We start from the raw sequence: 19473 nt of genomic DNA, 5'->3' as shown, positions 1-19473 counted from the left end.
ATTTAGGATTACATCTGTATAGATAGGCCAATTAAGTTTTAGAATTGAATCACAACATAATAGTCAAATTAGGAAAGATTTAAAAAAACACAGGAATCATCATTAGGAGGAAAGAATATTTAATTAGAAATATGTTATGCTTGTTTATACCACAACTGGAAGCAATATTAACACTGTTTTTTAATAAAGTCTTATAGTAAACTAAAAGTTTCTTTTCTGTTCAATTTAGCAAGCAATTAACTCTAAATTCAGAGTACATATCTACTTGTTAAGATATGATTTTCCAGGCTGAAAACCTGCTCTTGCTTTTTCAAAAGATGAAGATGTGATTTTGTCTGATGCTGAGTGTAAAATCAAAGTTCTCAGCTATGGCAAAACTCTCCTTTGTGCTAAGAGTGCCACCAACAGCCATGTGTCCCATCCCCATTGCCATGGACTAAGGCATCTACTCCAGAATCTTCCTGAACACTCCATACTCTTTGCTAAGCAAATCAGAAATACAACCTAATGTTGCAGTTGGTATGCGGTCTTGGGCCAACAGTATTGCACTTGAAATATTATACCTCCTATAGAAGCCAGTCTACTCTAAATGATCTTGGAAGAGAAACACATTAAGAACTTTCTTGGTAAGAATAAACTAATTAGGCTTCTATCTAACTTTCATGTTGTCATATAGCATACTGAAGAGACAATATGGCATTGGGGTCAAGAGTATGTACTACAGGAACCAGAATGCCTAGATATGCTCTTAGCCAAGTTATTATAATTTTCTGTGTCTCAGTTTCCTGACTTGTAAAATAGGAATAACAATATTAGTACCTATTGTAAAGCATGCTTTCTCAATGAGGGCAAATACGGTTCTTGGGGTGGGGGGAAATGCATGTGACAAAAAGTTTTATTATCTTTATGAACAAAGCAAGGACATACAGACAGTACGTTAAGAAATACAAGCTATTTTTGAGGATATATTGTACTTTTCATGAAAAGTACAATCAGGAAAAAAAAGTCTAAAAAGGCTCCTTGTGGGGCAATTGAAAAAAAAAAGTTGGGAAGATTAAAGTAGGCAATATACGTAAAAGCATTTAATGATATGTCTGGCACACAGTATTTATTGTTAGCTAAAAAGAGGTGTTTTGACTAAATGAAGAAAAAAGCATTAAGTCCAAGTCTATCTAGAAATGCCAATTGAATGTCTTGGAAGCTAAACTTTGATTTTAAAAGGGAACTCTATGGCTCTTAATACGTAGTGACTTACGTGGAAGTGCAACAACTGATATGCAAGGAGTAGAATCATCAATACTCTGATCATCCTCAGAGGACAAACAAAGCCTCTTATGTGGAGGTTCAATACTATCTTCTGAGTCTATTTCATCCGCTTCTAATGGAAGAAAACAAACAAATAAAAATCTCAAAAATTTCAAACCAATGAGGCAAAACAAAATTTCTAATAATGGTTCTACAATTTTTTTATCTATTAAAAACATTTTCTAACCAATTTGCTCATTTAACTAAACCTAGTTGTGCAAACAGGATTCAAAAGGACACTGCCTTTCTATGCCTACCACAGTATTCAACTCCTGAAGGCGGTGTCTCAAACGTGAAAGAGAAGGGAAGCCCGGGGAAAACTGCTATCTCTCTTGGCAGTAGAAGCAGTATGTGCAGTGACATGGAGGTATGAGAAGCTTAAGGTATAGGTATGTTAGGAAAATAAAGATAGTGTGATCTGCTGGAACACAGGTATATGAAATGTTGCAGGAGGTAAGACTATGAGGAAAGCAGAAACGACTGGAGACCTATGGGCCAAATTAAAGAACCTGTACTATATTCTAAAAACCTTGGGAAGCTTTATGCTATTAATTGTATCATGAACAATTTCATCAGCTGCTTGAAAGATGGATTATAGGTAGGACACTGGTTAAAAAGCTATTAGAGATACCTAGATGAGAAATGAGAAACTGAACTAACAAAGGAGGGCTTGAAACAGACAGTATGCAATGGATTTAAAAAACAATACTATCAAGAAGTCTTCAAATGAAATGATGCAGGTGATGAGAGAAATAATTTATTCCCAACCACATTCATGATCTGGACACTAATGAAATTCACAGAGAAAGGAAAAAAGAGAACTAGGTAATTTAGGAAGTACATGTAAGGATTGTTTGGGATGTATGAAACTTAAGGTGCCTATGAGAAGCACAGAGAATTCTGTATAAAGACAGAGTCTGAGTCATCTTTATAGGTAGGTGCTACTTAAAATTCTACGTTTGAATTAAATAACCTAGGAATTATGTACAGAGTGAGAAGAGAAGACAGAACCTAGGTTGAGTAAAGATGAACTTAAGAGCACAATAAATAAATGACATAAATAATGAGCAAGCAGAGGAGTAACAACAAAATTATCAGCTGGAAGGCTACTGATTCTTAATTCATTGTAGATCATCATATTAAGTCATATTCAAATGACTGTGTACAATTCTTTAACACAGGTTCTAACAAAAAAGTCTATTTGCATTGAGGAATAATTCTACATTTCCTAATGAATTAAATATACTGCTGGTACCACTTAGTATAAAAAAATAAGTATATATTATAGTTATTCCATCATTACCTTTGGGGGCTCAACATCCTATTTATAACATAGCAACAAGATTGACAAAAGCTAACATTTATATTAAACTCATAGGCACCTAGACCTCTATTTGGGCAATAGGGGTCAAAAGTGATAAATAAATTCAGAGAGTCAGAATTATATATCAGCAAGTTCTCCTACCATTCTGAGGGCAGTGAAGAATGAGATTCCCTTCTGTGTCCTGAGTCAAAGTCACAGAATTCACAGTTTCTACTGTTACTGTGTCAGAATCCTCTTCCACTGTGCTCATACTCAAATCTGTACAAGAACAGATTCTAGATCAGGATTTCAAAATTTATTCCCAGATATGAAGTATTCCCTTATAATCCCCTGAAATACCACACATATTTATTTGGGTATCTGCCTACAGTGTTCTTCATGTAAAATTGCAATGAGAGTTCAGATTTCAAAAACTGCCTTTCATAAGTTTACACCCATTATTTAGAATTAGGTATCTGCAAGACTCTGTTTGCTCTGATAAATTTTAAACACCTACAACATTTATAATACTTAATGTTTTTGCCACATCCAACCAAAGAGAATCTGTCTTAGCAGCAAAAGTCTCACCACTTTTTGATTGTGTTTTTATGGACAGCTTTGTAGGTGCTTAACTTCTTTTTCTTTAGCAGAAGATTCATCAAAATTTTTATCTTAAGAATTATTTTTCCAAAATATTTTTTACAGGTATTTAAGCTCTATTATCTGAAACACAGGAACACTAAATAATTCTTGCTGTGTTCTTTTCAAAATATTGAAAAAGTACATACATCCATCACTGACCAAATTGCAATTTTAAGAGATGAGTTAGTCCTTCTTTTGAAACAGGTAACTTTGAACATTGTTCAAAGTATCCTTACCTGCTATTTTACACAAATATTATTTTCCTCTTGTTCAGACAGATGGAATAATTAGTCTTGGAATATAATATCTCATGGCTAGCGGGGGGAAAGGCATGACACTATAGTCAATAGCCTGGCTGAAGTCTTCAGAAATACCTTATAAGGTTTAAAGAGGTTCTTGCCTCAATACTCACTTTTGGCACGTATGTTTTACCAACTAAATAACACAGAGGACATAAACCGTGATATAATTACTCAATGTTTATTAAGTTTTTTTTTTTTTTTTTAGAGAAGGGGTCTTGCATTGTCACCCAGGCTGGAGTGCAAAGGCTATTCACAGGCACAATCTTAAGTGTACTAGAGCCTTGAACTCCTGAGCTCAAGTGATACTCCTGTCTTAGCCACCCGTGTAACTGGGTACAGGTATGTGCCAACATGCCTGGCTCTCTCTGGCTCCTATACACAAGATATTAGTCCATTCATACATTTACCATTGAAGTGAATGTATTTTCCTTTGACACAAAAACTTTTAACATTTACATGGTGAAGATCCAATAATTCATTAAAATTTTACTATACAAATTACTATTTGAAAAGGACATCATTCATTTTACAATAGTAATTATGCCATTCCCAAAATAAAGGTAAATAGAAATCATGATCTAGTTTTGACAAATTTGCAAATCATGTGACGTCCTTGCAACAAAAGCAGACTTACCTAGACAACGGATGGATCAGCTACAGCCCTTCCCACAGAATCAAGTTGCCTTCCCTTAGCCACCAGCATCACTTTCATGTTATCCAGATTGTTTCTCTCCCATGTTCCTATCTCTGCAACACTCTGAAAAAGTAACAGCATTACACACAATAAGGTTTAATAAGAACAAATGAATAGTATAGCAGTATGCTGACGACAGTCTAGGCTCAAGCCTCTGTGATATCTCATCTCGAAGAGTAAGACAAAACCAGACTTCTTTTTTAAGTAGAACTTTTGGAAATTAGCCTCTAAAAATATTCCCCAATGAAGAAAGGACAGAAATGATGACTATTCACAGTTAGTTTCTTAGCCCAAGTGGCTCTCATCAGGCAGACAAACGTTCTCTGAGAGAAAAAAAAAAAAAAAAACCAGGCTCAGCTATGCTAGTGGTTCTATGAACTGTAGACTGTGGTACCATTATGTAACATGATGTGTATTATCAATCAATACAGTACCATAAATATTACCAGTAACTATAGTTTTTCTTTATAATTATTAATACCTCTCTTTATGTTTTATCTTAAAGCATAAAGATTATATAATACCCTATTCATTCAGAAAACCCTTTTAAGATGACAGGTGAGCAACCCTATCTAAGAATCTGTGTGTGAGGGGGGACCTTAAACAATTACACCAGAGAAGACAAATTACAAGCTCTTGAAAGCAATGTGAAACCTTATGAAATATGAAATGGTTTTTAAAGGTTTCTTTCAATAAGCTTCTCATCTTTATCCTCAAAAGCCAACCAGAGCTTTAAAAAAAAAAAGTACAAGATTTGAGGTTTGAGGGGATGTTTCAGCAAAAATTAGGGATTAAAATTCTAATTTTTTCAGCATTCTAATTAGATCCTCTTTGCATTTTCAGTGAAAAAGGTACAGACTCTGCTGGAGAAACATTAAGCTATTGGATTTCATGTTTCATGTTGCTATTTCTGAATCAATTTTTTAAAGGCTGGCTTGTTAGTAATACCTACTGCAAAAGATGGGGGAAAGAAATGTAAAAAAGTTAAAAAAAAAAAAAAAAGGTTAAAATCATCCATAAACTTTCCAAACAGTTTTTCATACTCTTTGGTGTAGTTCCTTCCAATCTCATCTCCCGGTGTATTGTGTGTCTGTGATTATAGTGTATTCTGCAATTTTATATCCTGCTTTTTTAGAATTTGCTCAGACTGAAAAGTGTGAAGGAAACCAAGGTAGGCATCTAACGAAAGTTATTACTTAAAACTTACACTGTACCAGGCGTGGTGGCTCACCTTTGTAATTCCAGCATTCTGGGAGTAGGATCACTTAAGCTCAGGAGCTTGAGACCAGCCTGAGATAATGAGATCTAGTCTCCAGAAAAAAAAAAATTAGCTAGGTGTGGTGGTGTATGCCTGTAATCTCAGCTACTCTGGAGGCTGAGGTGGGAGGATGGCTGCAGCCCAGGAGATCAAGGCTGCAGTCTGGGTGACAGAGCAAGAACCTGTCTCAAAAACAAAAAAGCAAAAAATAGAGCTTGTGCTGCAATAAAAAGTGTGACATTATTTAACAGTTATCCTATTACTGGACGTTTATGTTGTTCCCAATTTTTAATTTCCTTAAACCATACTGAAAAACATATTTTTACATTCCATTTCCTTGAATATTAGTAAATAAAAATTGTTAAATCAAAGGATATGACAAAATTCAGAACTCTTCAATCATACTGCAATATATTTTCCCAAAAGTTGCACAAATTTATATCCCAACCATTGAAATGTAAACTCTACTCTTGGTAATCTTGCCAATAGTTATTTCAGGACCCAAGTTAATCCACAACATTGGGAAAAGAACAGGAATCCTGGCTTCTTTTTTAAAGTTCTACAATTCAGGTTAGAGATTAGTGAATGATTTTATGCTACTTCGTAAATTAACAAGCTTATCTGTTCAATCAACAAATATATCCAAATATATTACCTCTACTATACGCAGGTACTGGGGATATAGTCGCTTTGTTTTTATGCTGTCATCTTTTTTTGTGGTTTTTGAGATGAAGTCTTGCTCTGTTGCCCAGGCTGTGTAGTGCTGGATCTTGGCTCACTGCAACCTCCACCTCCCGGGTTCAAGCAATTCTCCTGCCTCAGCCTCCCGAGTAGCTGGGACTACAGGCGCGTGCCACCATGCCCGGCTAATTTTTTGGTATTTTTTAGTAGAGATGGGGTTTCACCATGTTGGCCAGGCTGATCTCGAACTCCTGACCTCAGGTGACCCACTTGCCTCGGCCTCCCAAAGTGTTGGGATTACAGGCGTGAGCCACTGCACCCAGTCCCGATATCTTTAATATGTTCTTGATTCACTTTTTTCCCCCTATAGTCTGAGCTATGTGGTCAGTACATTTATTAATATTTAAGAAACTGACCTAGTTTCACTTTTAATGGGTAACACACACAGTTCAAAATTCAAAAGGTAGGTTATTTTTATTAATATTAGCATTAATACTAAGATTATAAGGTATCTAAATGAAGATGTTAAGCTGAAAGTTAAATATATAAAACTAGAGTTCAACATGCCAGGATTAGAACTATAAATCTTAGGGGCATACACATTGTTTTTAAAGATTTCTTGAAAGAGGTTAGAGAAGACAGCCTAGATTACAGTTCTAGAGCACCCTACTAAATCTGGGAAGTCAAACAAAGGAGAATAAGGACTAGCTAGAGATGAGGGAGAAAACCTAAGACGTGTTAACTAAGAAGCACAAGAGGGTTTTTTCAATGAGCATTAAGTAGTCAACTATGTTGAAAACTGCTGAGAGGGTAAGATAACTGAGAAGTGACTATGTAATCTGGTAATATGGAGAACAACTGGTGCCTTTAACAAAAGTAGTTTTGGTGGGAGTAGTAGGGGCAGAAGTCTTACTGAAATAAGTACAGAATTAGAAGTAGGGAAGAAAAGACAAACTACAGGCCGGGCATGGTGTCTCACGCCTGTAATCCCAGCACTTTGGGAGGCCAAGGCAGGCAGATCACCTGAGGTCAGGAGTTTGAGACCAGCCTGGCCAACATGGTGAAACCCTATCTCTATTAAAAATACAAAAATTAGCCGGGTGTGGTGGAAAGCGCCTGTAATCCTACCTACTTGGGAGGCTGAGGCAAGAGAATCGCTTGAACCCAGGAGGTGGAGGTTGCAGTGAGTCAAGATTACACCAATGTACTCCAGCCTGGAGCAAGGCTTCGTCAAATTAAAAAAAAAGAGAAAAGAAATGACAACCTACAGATACTTTTTTCACGAAGTTTAGCTTTCAAATTAGAACAAAAGGACCAAGCGCAGTCAAGATAGTTGTTACTCAGAATACAACTGTATTCTGATGTTGGACTGAGAAATATTGGTGAATAAATCAAATTGTGATAGTGGGGTACAAAGTTTAGTAATTTAGTGCCTGTCTTCTAATTGATTATACATGAACCTATGGTTAATAACTTCTGGAATCCCTCCCCATTTGGTTTGTCAAGAAAATAGGAAAATCGCCAACTCTGCTATCACCTTTTTGGTCCTTTTTGGAGCAAAATAAAGACAGTCATGTACCACATAACATTTTGGTCAACAGAGTGCATATACGGTAAGTCTGTAAGATGACACCACCATATTTTTACCGTACCTTTTCCATATTTAGATATGTTTAGATACACAAATACTTGCCATTGTTAAAATTGTAGTATATTCAGTACAGTAACATACAGGTTTGTGTATTTTCTATGATGCTCACACAAAATCACCCAAACTGCATTTCTCAGAACTCTGTCATTAAGCAACACATGACTGCACATCATCAGCTCTTTTCAATTTTCCTTCTTTGTAATGGGTTATACCATATGTACTATTTTTACACTAAAAACGAGAAGATATGGAATAAAAATAAACACAATTTTAACAGCTATTTTAACTGAAGTGGCATTTTCGCATGTTTTCATCGTTTGCTGAGTATCTTTAAATAGCACGATACCTTAGTAAATTAAAGGAAAAAATACCTGAGGGTAGCAGCAAATCTAAATGCAGTTGGGAAGACCATGGAAGATCTGCTTGAGATTTCAAGAATTTTGAATACATATGAAAATTTTGTCTATTGGTGTACAGCTTTATGACCAAGGAATTCAGCTTTGTCATCAGTTATTAGAAAGCTGTGCAAGGAATTGGTTTTATCCATAGCTTTATCAGTGGAGAGCTGCTTACAGAAAGAACCATCAGACGTGTTTAAATTTTTTTTAACAGCCCTAATGCTTTGGCATTGCTGTTTATTTATGCACTCCTTATTTATAGCTTTGATAGCTTTAATTTTCTAGTTTATCATGTCCCTATCTGAAAAATGTAGTTGTATGCCTTGACATTTCCATTAAAAACTTGAATTTTGAATTATTTATGCATAACTATGGAATTTGTTACACTAGGCTGAAAGTTGACAGGATTTCGGCTACCATCTGTAAATTTTCATTTAGATTATGTATCTCATAGTCTTGTTTTTTAAAAGAACAGGGGAAACATTTCTTGTAATCTGCTGTTTAACAAGTTTTTTAAAGTTTGTCAGGCAGTTAACAGTGAGCCAGATCATTTTTGTATTGATTGAAAAACTTAGGTTTCAGTATTAATGACAGAGCTTAGCCTAGCATTACTTGTAGTTTGAATCATTTAACTCTAAGGAAAATATTGGTTAAGAATGTTTTCTAAGTTTTATCCCCTATAAATGAAGACCTAAAAAAATGTGTAAAATGAAATACAGTGAATGTGCAAAATGCCAGTTGACTTTTATTACATAAAATTTAAATGTGTACTTAATAAATCTTGAGTGGTTACTTGATAAATCACTAGATAGGTGGTATGTTTCAACAGTTATTTAATGCTTTCTGAAGAAATAAGAATTTCTGGTCATTAAAAACTAATATGTTCTGCATCAAGAATTATGGCTTTCTAAAATTATTTTAACTCTTCAAGTTTCAACTCATTGATGACTCAAGAATTTTAGAAAACTTAGGATAGCATTCTGTTCCTGTAACGATCTCAATGAAGTTTTTTTGCAAGACTAAAATGTATTTGATTTGTTCCTTAAATTATAGATTTTGTTAGATGCCATTTAACTAATGGTACAGAATTCTCTCCTTAGCAGCATTTCGTTTTTCAGACAAGCTGAAGTGGTTTTAATAAGACTGAGTAATATTTAAATTACCTTTTAGACCTCTTTTAATCATTGAGTTTTTAAGCATGTGGCATCTTTAACAAGTACATTGGAAGGTTTATTATTGACAGAACAGGTTGGGATACAATAAGGACTTGGGATAAATCATTTCATTAATAATCACTACAAATGCTGTGTGTTTTAATTTATAAAACCAGAGAGAACAGCTTCTGCCAAACTTCAAAATTTGTCTATACTTCTGGGTCATGAAAGTTGATAGTTTTATTTATGACTACTTAGATTGTTATTTATGCGTTAAAGCAGGAAAATATATTGAGAATTATGTTTATAGTGAACTTCTTTAATGCATATTTCTTAAAACATAAACATACTTTTAATGCATACTTAGTATTTTAAAAACCAAACAAAACAATTACACAATTGCAGGTTTGTACATACTGTCAATGACAAAAATAAAACCATTGTGGTGCCTTAAAAAGAAAACCACACAACCTTAACTGTGGTACAAAACTCTTATCATGAAGTCATTGTGTCTTCATTATAATACAATCTTATAGCTTCCAAATGAAAAAGATGACCCTATTTAACACACTATAACCTGGAAGAACAAAAAAGGATAAGCATAAAGATATAACTCTTGGATCTGTTATTTAACACAGAATTCAATTAAAGAAATGAGTCATTCATGCTATTCTTCCTTTCAGTATTGATGTAAAGTTCCTATCCAATGGGTTATCTTAGACTGGTATTTCCATCAATTGAGTCTACCTATCATCCTGATTTTCCTGGGTATTTAAGTGTTGAATATCTTCTAAAAACCAGAATCAAGGAATAAAGTCACCTTTCTTCCCAGTTTGGGGGGCTAATTCTGTAAACAGATGTATACTCATTTCCAAGTACAGTACTGACACAAGTATGGAAGAGTTTAGATGCTATTAGTGTCAATCTTGAGAAGCATAGGAACCAGCATTTGCTGACCATAGATGCTTGGAGCTGTGCTTCTAAAATGGAACATGGGATGAGACATGATATAAAATATTCCCTATTTTAATATACTCACTTTATACTGTGAAATCTTGCAAGCTACAGAACATACAGCACCACAATTTTATTAGATGAGTTAAAGACTGAGAAACATTGGCTGAAAAACAGTCTCTGGCATAATTCAACTTATAAGGCAATAAGGACAGTTTTTAGATGTTTTTTTCTCCTGACCTAATACAGTACAAGAAAAATCATCCATATTCTTTCTGTGTGATTTGCAAGTCTTCTACCCATGTATCAGCATGCCTATCTTTTACTGTTTTCACAATATTAAGATCGTACTGTCACATCTTTTTTGTACTTACTGTATCAGGAGCATTTTCCTGTATCATTACTACTCTACATTTTGAATGGGCACATAGATCTAAATTTATCTAATTCGTACCTATTACTGAGCATTTGTTTTTGTGGCTATGTTATTATAAAACTCCAAATGGACTATCACCCTATCATTGAATAACTAATGTTTTAAAAAAATACTTAAAAGAGAATTTGCTTAGTAACGTCTAAGGAATTTGGAAGATATTTTCAGATAATTTTATTTTGAAATAATGAAAGTCTGCTAAGTAGAAAATCTTAATGGAAGATAATAGGTAACAAATTCATACATCATGAACATGGGTACACAGAGGGCTGTCAAACAACAGGTAAGGTCATAGAATAAGCATAACATCTTCATTAAGTACAAACTTTATTCAAGACACGAATAGGAACACTACACACTTGAAGAAGAATGTTTTGGACTATGGTGCCAGGCCCCGTGGGATTTGTTCCTCTATACACTTTGCGGAAAACTTTGAGCAGCAGAGCCATAAATGAACATAAGACATATTCAATTAAGGTACCTAATTAACTTTTACTATGGCTTGGTTTTAAGATGGTAAAATATGACTATATATCATAAAAATGTCAATACAGCTGTTAGTGGAGTCTATTCTAGCAAGCTTTAATGGCTTAAAATGTTTATTTCAATTATCAACTATTGAAAACAATGTCATTATTACTTGCGTAAGGAGGATTACTTGATAGCATGGATCATTTTAAGGTGCAGCATTTCATAACTGGTTTGACAATAAAACTATATTGCTTATTCAAAAAGCAAAAATGTTATTTTTCACTTCATGTATGGTTCAGGAGCTTATAATGTGTTATTTGGTACACTTGAAAGATTTCATCTATTCAAAACTGAGTACTTTTATACAAGGCACCATCAGAAGCTCTTTAAATGGAAATATACAGTATCACCAGACACCTGTGATTTACAGTGAATTTTTTTTTCAAGTTAATTTTTAAAGCACATTTACTCATTAGATACTAAAATATACACAGGCAGTAAAATAAACCTAACGAGCATTTCTGATACATAACACCTGATGGGAAGTGAATGAATCAGCTTTGACCACTGGTGATTGGAAAAATGACCTAACAGTGTACATAATCAAAATGACATTTAAATAAATGAAACGGTAGAAAATTAAATTGTTCATAATGAGTTCCCCAGTGTGCTTTTCCCTGACAACTTATTTCTAGTATTCAGTCATGGAATGGATTATCTTTCTACAAACTTGGGGCGGGGGAAGACATGATAACCACGTTCCTCCTTTTATTTAAACTTATCTACCTTTATAGAATCAGAGCAAACACAAAATCTATTTGTGATTTCTATTACAGGAATTTTCTTCACAAAATGAGAGCACCATCAAGATAAAGGGAGAAATGACACGAAAGCAAACAAATGCCACATACATTTGGTAACTATCTGTATTTTATCTTTACTATTTTGAAATTAATAAAAATCATTTAGTTTACCACTTTCTCGGGTCATCATTTGGAGACATAAAGGACCTGAAATTGCAAAGCATTTAAAAGTATATCAATTCCCAGGAAATCCTTTCATATATGAAAAATATGGTGGTAAGAAAAAAAAGGGACTATTAAAATGAAAACTCCATTTTGGAAAGGCAAAATAACACCTCAGTGTTAAATATGCAGTCTCTACATATGATATTAAAAAAAGTAGAATGAACCCTCCCTAAACTTAGTTCCTTTCTAAGCTTTTGATGTCTTTGCAACAGACAGATGTGTGTTTAATACAAGTGATGCAAGACGTCAATACTTTCAAAAACACTTCTAAGCTCCCTCAATATTTTAACATCTATGTGCCAGGCAGTAAATCCTTAGGGAACACTTGTTTCACATTATCGCATTCATCCTCACAGGTGTTAATTTAAGCCAATGCACTTAATGAAGCATGGCAAAAGCAACTGTTTAAAATAATGAGATGTTTTCAGGACATGTAAGTTTATTACACCATTTATAAAAACTAGAGTCTGTAGATGTTGGAGAGATAAATGAGGCTAATAGAAAGGTAAGATTTTTGCGGAGAAAGTAAAGGCAAGATTTTGTGATTTAAATACTAACCAATGATATCAAACTAACCTTATAAAATACATACACTATCTCCCCACCTTTAAAGCACCCCTGGGGTGTAATGAGATAACTAAAGCACTGAAAAAAGAGATCTCTAAAAAAAGGACTAGAGGACAGCTACCTACTTTTGATATGATTCTCTACCAGTAAACATTTCCCAGCCATGCTGTTTTCAAAGCTCAAGTCATAACCCCCAAACTTTGATATCTTCCCCTCAAAATACTTCTAAAACCTGAACACTCAAGAGAAAAATGTTTACATAAAATAATGTATTCATATAACTGCAAAGTATGAACTTAAAGTTCTAAGAAAGATGCAATGCCCAGTACTTACTGATTAAATGTTGATGAAGACAGGGCAATAGCATTTTGGCTCCACCATTAGCTCAACTGCAACCAATTAAAGAGATTCACGCAGAATATGCAGGTGCTAAATCAGTCCCAAAAAGCATATTTTGGGGTGAGCCTATCAACTAAAATAGTAAGAAAAAAAATTAGCTTGTTTGGTGGCATACAGAAGCATTGGGAGTTAAAATGAGATAAAAATCACCATAAATCATTAAATGTATTTTTCACACCTATAACATAATGGTTTTTTTCCAGAAACAATCAGGCTGGTTTTCGTGCTTTGTGTACGGAAGAAAAAAACTATTCTCACACCAAACTGGATTGTCTCAGCATGACAATTTTTGTAACGTTAAGGAATGTAGTTTTAACCTTTTTTCTCTAAATCTTAACAGAATTTCTAAATCCTAACCAAATAAATCTTGTCTCTAGTACACCATAAGAGCAAAAAGATAAGATTTTGGTGTATCGCCATAGTCATTCTCTAAATGTTAAAGTGATGGTAAATTATTCAAATTATTAAAAGACAGTAATCCTCAGAAAGCTATTTGAAATATAAATTCAAAACTAGCTTAAAGAAATTTGAAGTAATGAAAAAATATGAAACCCTTAACTGAAAAAAACAGATTTTGTAATACTTTCAACATATTAGAATAATATTTTCGTATTTGGACTGGAGCTTAAAAGCTACAAATAGTTTTCTCCCACGAATTAAAAATACAGGTATAACTTAAAATTTTCCAAATGGCATCACTTTAAGACACGTCATATTAAAAAATAATTCTACAGAATATGCATTTTTGTAGGACAAGCAGCCTCGCCTGTCAGAAAGGAGGCACACGTACAAAAATCAAATCCATGTACATTAAAAAGAGGTACACAAAGATGAATCGAGTTGCGAAAAAGGCAACTACACAAATTCAATGAGAAAGGGAGGAGTCCTGACTCACAGACCGAATATTTTATATAAAGACATATGCTCTATCATTCAACTGCACAGAATGGCACTTGGCCACTTCTCTCAAATCTGCTCTGGAGATTGTGGTAAAACATTCTATATACCTCCCTGAAGAAATTCTCAAAGCGAAGTCCATTTTAGAGAACAAAGTGGACTTAATTTTAGGAACTTTCTCGGAACTCGGCACAACAGAGTAATTACTACTTTACAGACGCATTTTCCGTGCTCCACCAGGGCTCTGTCCTCGCGCCCCAGCCCACATCCCTTCTTTAAAGAGACTCAAACTGACTGAGACGGTTCGGCCAGCTATCCCGATTCTCTAAGTCTGGGCCGTGAATCGCCGAGCAAGGCTGAACCCCCGCAAAATTACAGAAGAATCTAAAGCGCAAACGAGGTAAAAGAACAACAAAAAAAGCAAAGGGGGGGAAGTTGGGTCGAGACCCGCCCCCACTCTCTCAACCCCACCCAAGCCTACCTCTCCTACGCTGAACCATAAAACAAAACCGAAAACGTAACAAAAATACAAATTAAAAAAAGAACATCACGAGAAAACAAGTAGGGCTTCTTTACTGTCTCCACTCCCTCTGGCCCAGTTCTCTACCCAACCTCCCGGCCCACCCCACCCCCCAGGGGTCCCGGCGCCATTTAGCTCCTCCGAAGCCGCCGCCATTTTCCGCCCCCGCCGGATCGCTGCTGTGCCTCGGCGGCCGCTCGCTTCCCTACTCTGCAGCCTGAGCCACGGGCGCCGCCCGGCCCTAAGAGGGAGGCCCTGGCCGGAACGTGCGGGGACGGCAGCTGCAACGTCAGGAAGGCCAGGCTCCGACCCCGCCCGCAGTGCCCCGGCGCCGACAGCTTGCGCCAGCCGGCGGGTGCTAGCGGGCAGCAAGGGGGCCGGACAGGCTCCACTGGGCGGAGCGGCCCTGACGGCGGTTGGGACCTGAAGGTTCCATCGCACTTACTTCCTGTTTTGGGTCCGGGCACTTTGGAAGAACCAGGATGGAGGCTCCAAAAAATACCAGGATGGAGGAAGCAGCCACGGGCGAGAGTGGCTGCAGCTGGAGTGAGCGAGCGCGACAAGCCACCGGAAACGGAGCTGCAGCCGCGCCCCGCCCCCAGCTCCCCGCACGCTGCCCCTCCCGCTCGTCTGTCCCGCGGGCGGCCCCGCGCGCTGGCTGCACGCGTCACTTCCGGCTGTGTCGGCGCGCGAAAAAAGTTCTTGGGTTGGAACGTTGGTACTAGTCTGTGGCGGTGTTTGTCGACTGTACTTCTCTGCTACGAAATCTCGGCACTGACTGTCCCATTGCTGATGCTATAAAAGAGGTCCTTCTGCTATGACGCAACTGTGGTTCCTCTGGTTCTGGGGACTTATGCCCCGCGTGCCGATTTTCATAGTTCCATGTGGCTCCGAGCCGAGGGAGCCGCGGTGTGGAAAGGAGGGAACCGATGATCTCAGTGCTGAAGAAAACGGAGTGTGTGTCTTCATGCTTGATTTCCCTTGCCGCAGGGGCTTAAAATGAGATGTCTGGGCGTGAGAAGTCGTTCTTGATGAAATGTGTCCTCTGTGAGTGTGGTCTCGCTGTTAGACTAGGAAGATGCTATTTTGCTGTGCCCAGTTCCTCTTGAAAGTACAGATGCTCCTTGGGTTGCGATTTCGTTTTAATACCCTTATAAACGAAAAGGATAAGCCTTTGGGTTCTGTAATGTGAGCCAGCATTCTTTGAGTACTTACGTGTCAGGTAAATGTTTTACGTGTATTAAACTCATTTAATGTTCATAAGTGCTAAGTGCATCGCTGCATTATTACAAATGAATCCCATTTTACACAGGAGCCAAAGAGAAGTGAAGGAATGTGTCCAAGGGCTCCCAAGTTGGCGGTGGAATTAGAATTGAAGCCTCAGCTCCAGAGCCTGTGTTCTGAACGACCCGGTTGCAGCTCACAAAATACACTTTGGCAGTACTTTCATAACGAAAACAAATGATTACAACTAGTTTACAAATGCTTTACTTTACTGGAGGATCGACATGTTTGACTGATTTTCAAAAATAAATGTCAGAAGCAGCATTTTCTTGTGTTGATAACTTTATTACTAATTTGTGGCACTCTGCATTCTGTTGGAGTTAACCTGTATATCATTCCATTTTTTAATAAGTACATAATAATGTTTATGTAAGCAAAACTATGAGGCAGAATAGTATTGTGGTTTGGACTCGGCAGTCAGACCTGAGTGTGAATCTTGGCTCAATTTCTTAGTAGTGGATATGGCACTTAACCTCTTTTAGCTTCGTTTACTTTAGAAAAATGGGAGTAATAAGACCTACCCTCCAGACAACATATTTTGCATAGAACCTGACATGTATTAAGCATTAAAAATGGAAACTAATAAACCTTAAAGCCAGAAAAGCAATACAACTACTCAAAGAGCAGTTCTAATAAAGTAATAATTACATATGCAAAATTGTTGACATTAACACTGATTAGAAGGTGATTCCTAATGAGCCACATTTTCCATAAGACATAACCATATAGGATTCTTTTTGCTAAGGCATAAAATAGTGATATATAAATTATAGTCGAGCTGTCCATTCTCTTCTACTAAATTTTAGGTCAGCCTGCACCCTGCTAATTCCCCCCAAAAAGTCAAGTTCATCCTCATAACTAAATTCTCCCTTTCTGGTTGAGTTTGTTTTATAACAACCTTTTCCCAAGTCAGTTGGTATTTATTTAGGGATGACGAGTGTATTTTAATATTAATACATAATTTTTAAAAAAAGTAACATCTCTATCCCTTTAACTTGAATAATCAATGTAAAGACTATCCATAACACAACTTGATTCCTAGAGCAATTTTCTGCAGTTCTACTTCTATGTTATCCATACCTCATTACCTAGTCAATGTGTACCTAGGGAATGGATGAGGTTTTAAATATTATCCAAGGATTTACCTATTTAGGAATTAAATGTTTTGTAGAAAAATCATTAGAAATATTTCTATCCTAAATAAGCATGAAAGTATTTATAGCATAGCTATGGTATTTACTGCATTTGCTAGTTAAAATTGACTTTGTTGAACTCCAGATGTTTATAACACTTTCATGAACCTCATCAGTGATTGAATGATGATGAAATTGCCTTTTATGACAGGTCGATATATTAATATAAAGTATTTCAAATACTGAGAAGAAGGTTCTGTTGTTTCATGATCATCTCATGCTAATTCAGAAAAAAGATGTTTATAAGCTTTTGTTCAAAGTAAAAGAAAACTACAATTACTGAGTAATTTTCTTTCTACACAGTCTCTGAGTCCTGTTAATACAGCTGATGGGGATTGCTGTGCTAATGGAGGAATGAATAAACTGTCCCAGTTAAGCCCACGCAACAGGCTTTACCAGGTGGTCTCCTGTCTCAGATTCTTCTTGTAGGCTTCCCTCTGGACCTTAGGACACTCCATCTTACAATCCTTTTCCCGCCTTGCATTTTGCTTGTGTGTCTCATCTCTACGATTCTTTTAATACCTCAGCTAGGTGACCACCTATGTCCACTTCACTTTTTTCTTCTTTTGTGGTAAATCTTTGTTGAGAACTATTGATAGAATATTAGCCAAAAAAGTGTTTCCTTATCAAGGGAATGGAGAGCTAAGGCTTCCAATACTCCTAGCCAATAAGGATAAAAATTTTTGTTCTTTGTAATTTTGATGTGCAAAACAAAATAAACAGTTCAGATACTTCATTAAAACAGGATAATATCCAGACCCAGACTCAAAGACCTGTTCCTTTATAATCTAGCATGGAAGAGAGAGGGACAGTATATTAGTTAACTAAGCAATAATTGCCATGTTTTGTAAGTTCTGAGAAAGATACAACTTGGGTGCTCTGAAGTGAAATTCTATAGAGTTCAGAGCAGGCCTTTCTGAGAAGATACTTAAGCAGAAAGGTAAGAATAAACAAGCGTAGTAGGGGGTGCAAGGTGGGAAAGCATTTGTCCAGCTAGTGTATGAAAGCATATTTGCAGAAAGCAACTGGCTTGTAAAATGTTTATAAAATGGTGAAAGCACAGTACTGCCAGGTGATAGGCTGTCCCTTGCAAATGTTAGCTGAATTTCTCAAAAAACTTTATTGTGGTAAGAAGACAACATGATGTCTGCCCGCTTAATAAAATTTTAAGTGTACAAAACATTATTGACTATGGGTACAGTGTTGTACAGCAGATCTCTAGAGCTTATTCATCGTACTTGAAACTTTATTCCCACTGATTACTAACTCCCCATCCCCTCTCCCCAGCCCCTGGTAAACCACCATTCCACTCTGATTCTACAAATTCGACTATTTTAGATACTTAACGTAAGTGAAATTATTTAATATTTGTATTTCGTGACTGTTTTATTTCACTTAGCATAATGTCCTCAAGGTTCATCCATGTTGTTGCATATTGCAGAATTTTCTTTTTTTAAAATTTTTAAAATTTATGTTCTAGGGTACCTGTGCATGAGTTAATGGGTGCAGCACACCAACATTTTCTTCTTTTTTAAGACAATAGTATTCCTATTCCTCTAAGATTAGAGCTCAGTGCATGCCCAGACATAGCAGAAATAGGCCATCTTCCTCCTTTGCCATGAGCTTTTATTTGCTAATATATGCCACAGTACCTTAACTTAGCAGACATTTAAATGTTTGTTGATATTAAAGATAATTGTCTTAAGCCAGAAGACCTGGAAGCTAGCCACTTCTATTCTTTGGCAAGAACAGCTGACTACCGGAGATCACACAGTATTTTTCCAGATAGTGTTGCTACTTGGACAATTCTCGACAAAAGCAAACACGTTAGCTATTTTTCAAGTGGAAAAAAGTTATTTTAACACATCACATATTTGGTGTTACTCTAAACCTTATTGCTCAAGTCTTGTGCATCTAGGTGCAGTATTTTAAGAACAGAAGCATGTCACTTTAGCCAGCAGATGTCCCTATTGTTCAGCAGTTTTTTGTTTTTGTTTTTTGTTTTCTTTCCTAAGTAGTAACTTGAACAGTAAATAGAAATTTTGGGGCCTTCATTATTAATGATATGCTGTGGTAGACCAAGGACAAGCCTCAACAGTAATAAAACTAAAAGGATAAGGATTATGCTTTGAAATCAAAATATGAGAAAGCTCTCTAGAATTAAAAGACTTGTAGATTAATCCCCTTCCCTTCTATTCACTGTACATTTAATTCCTTTGCACAGAATATGCAGTGAAAGAGGAAGAAACAAGGAACCTCCGTAATGTTTATAACTTTCAGGAGTTTGCACATTTGTGATACACTCGCTCATTTCCTTCAGCAGCTCTTCCTGAGCGCCT

At 36.2% G+C, this 19473-nt stretch overlaps 1 protein-coding gene and 1 long non-coding RNA gene across 8 annotated transcripts in view; one reads left to right on the top strand and one right to left on the bottom strand.

Annotated features, from left to right (window-relative positions):
• DMTF1 (cyclin D binding myb like transcription factor 1) overlaps positions 1-15296 on the bottom strand; it is a 44018-nt gene extending 28722 nt beyond the window's left edge. For 2 of the 7 annotated variants that reach the window (XM_021936111.2, XM_021936112.2), the window contains exons 1-4: positions 13175-15039; positions 4187-4309; positions 2771-2887; positions 1256-1378 (exon numbers count right to left, since the gene is read on the bottom strand). In XM_021936111.2, coding sequence (XP_021791803.1) covers positions 1256-1378; positions 2771-2879 — 232 coding nt within the window. In that variant the 5' untranslated portion in view covers positions 2880-2887; positions 4187-4309; positions 13175-15039. Of the gene's footprint in view, positions 1-1255; positions 1379-2770; positions 2888-4186; positions 4310-13174; positions 15040-15102 lie in introns of those variants that run through there. The other 5 variants (XM_017956993.3, XM_017956992.3, XM_003896378.4 and 2 more) reach the window with 5 other exon arrangements.
• On the top strand, positions 15243-16205 carry LOC108584805. The gene is made up of 2 exons (XR_002521108.2): positions 15243-15879; positions 15970-16205. It is a non-coding gene; the product is annotated as an uncharacterized LOC108584805 (long non-coding RNA).
• Positions 16206-19473: the final 3268 nt, after the last annotated feature.

Source organism: Papio anubis, chromosome 4, assembly GCF_008728515.1.
Source record: "Papio anubis isolate 15944 chromosome 4, Panubis1.0, whole genome shotgun sequence".
NCBI classification, from domain to species: Eukaryota; Metazoa; Chordata; class Mammalia; order Primates; family Cercopithecidae; genus Papio; species Papio anubis.
The sequence above is the reverse complement of the archived record's forward strand: the minus strand, read 5'-3'. Positions and strand labels throughout refer to the sequence as shown.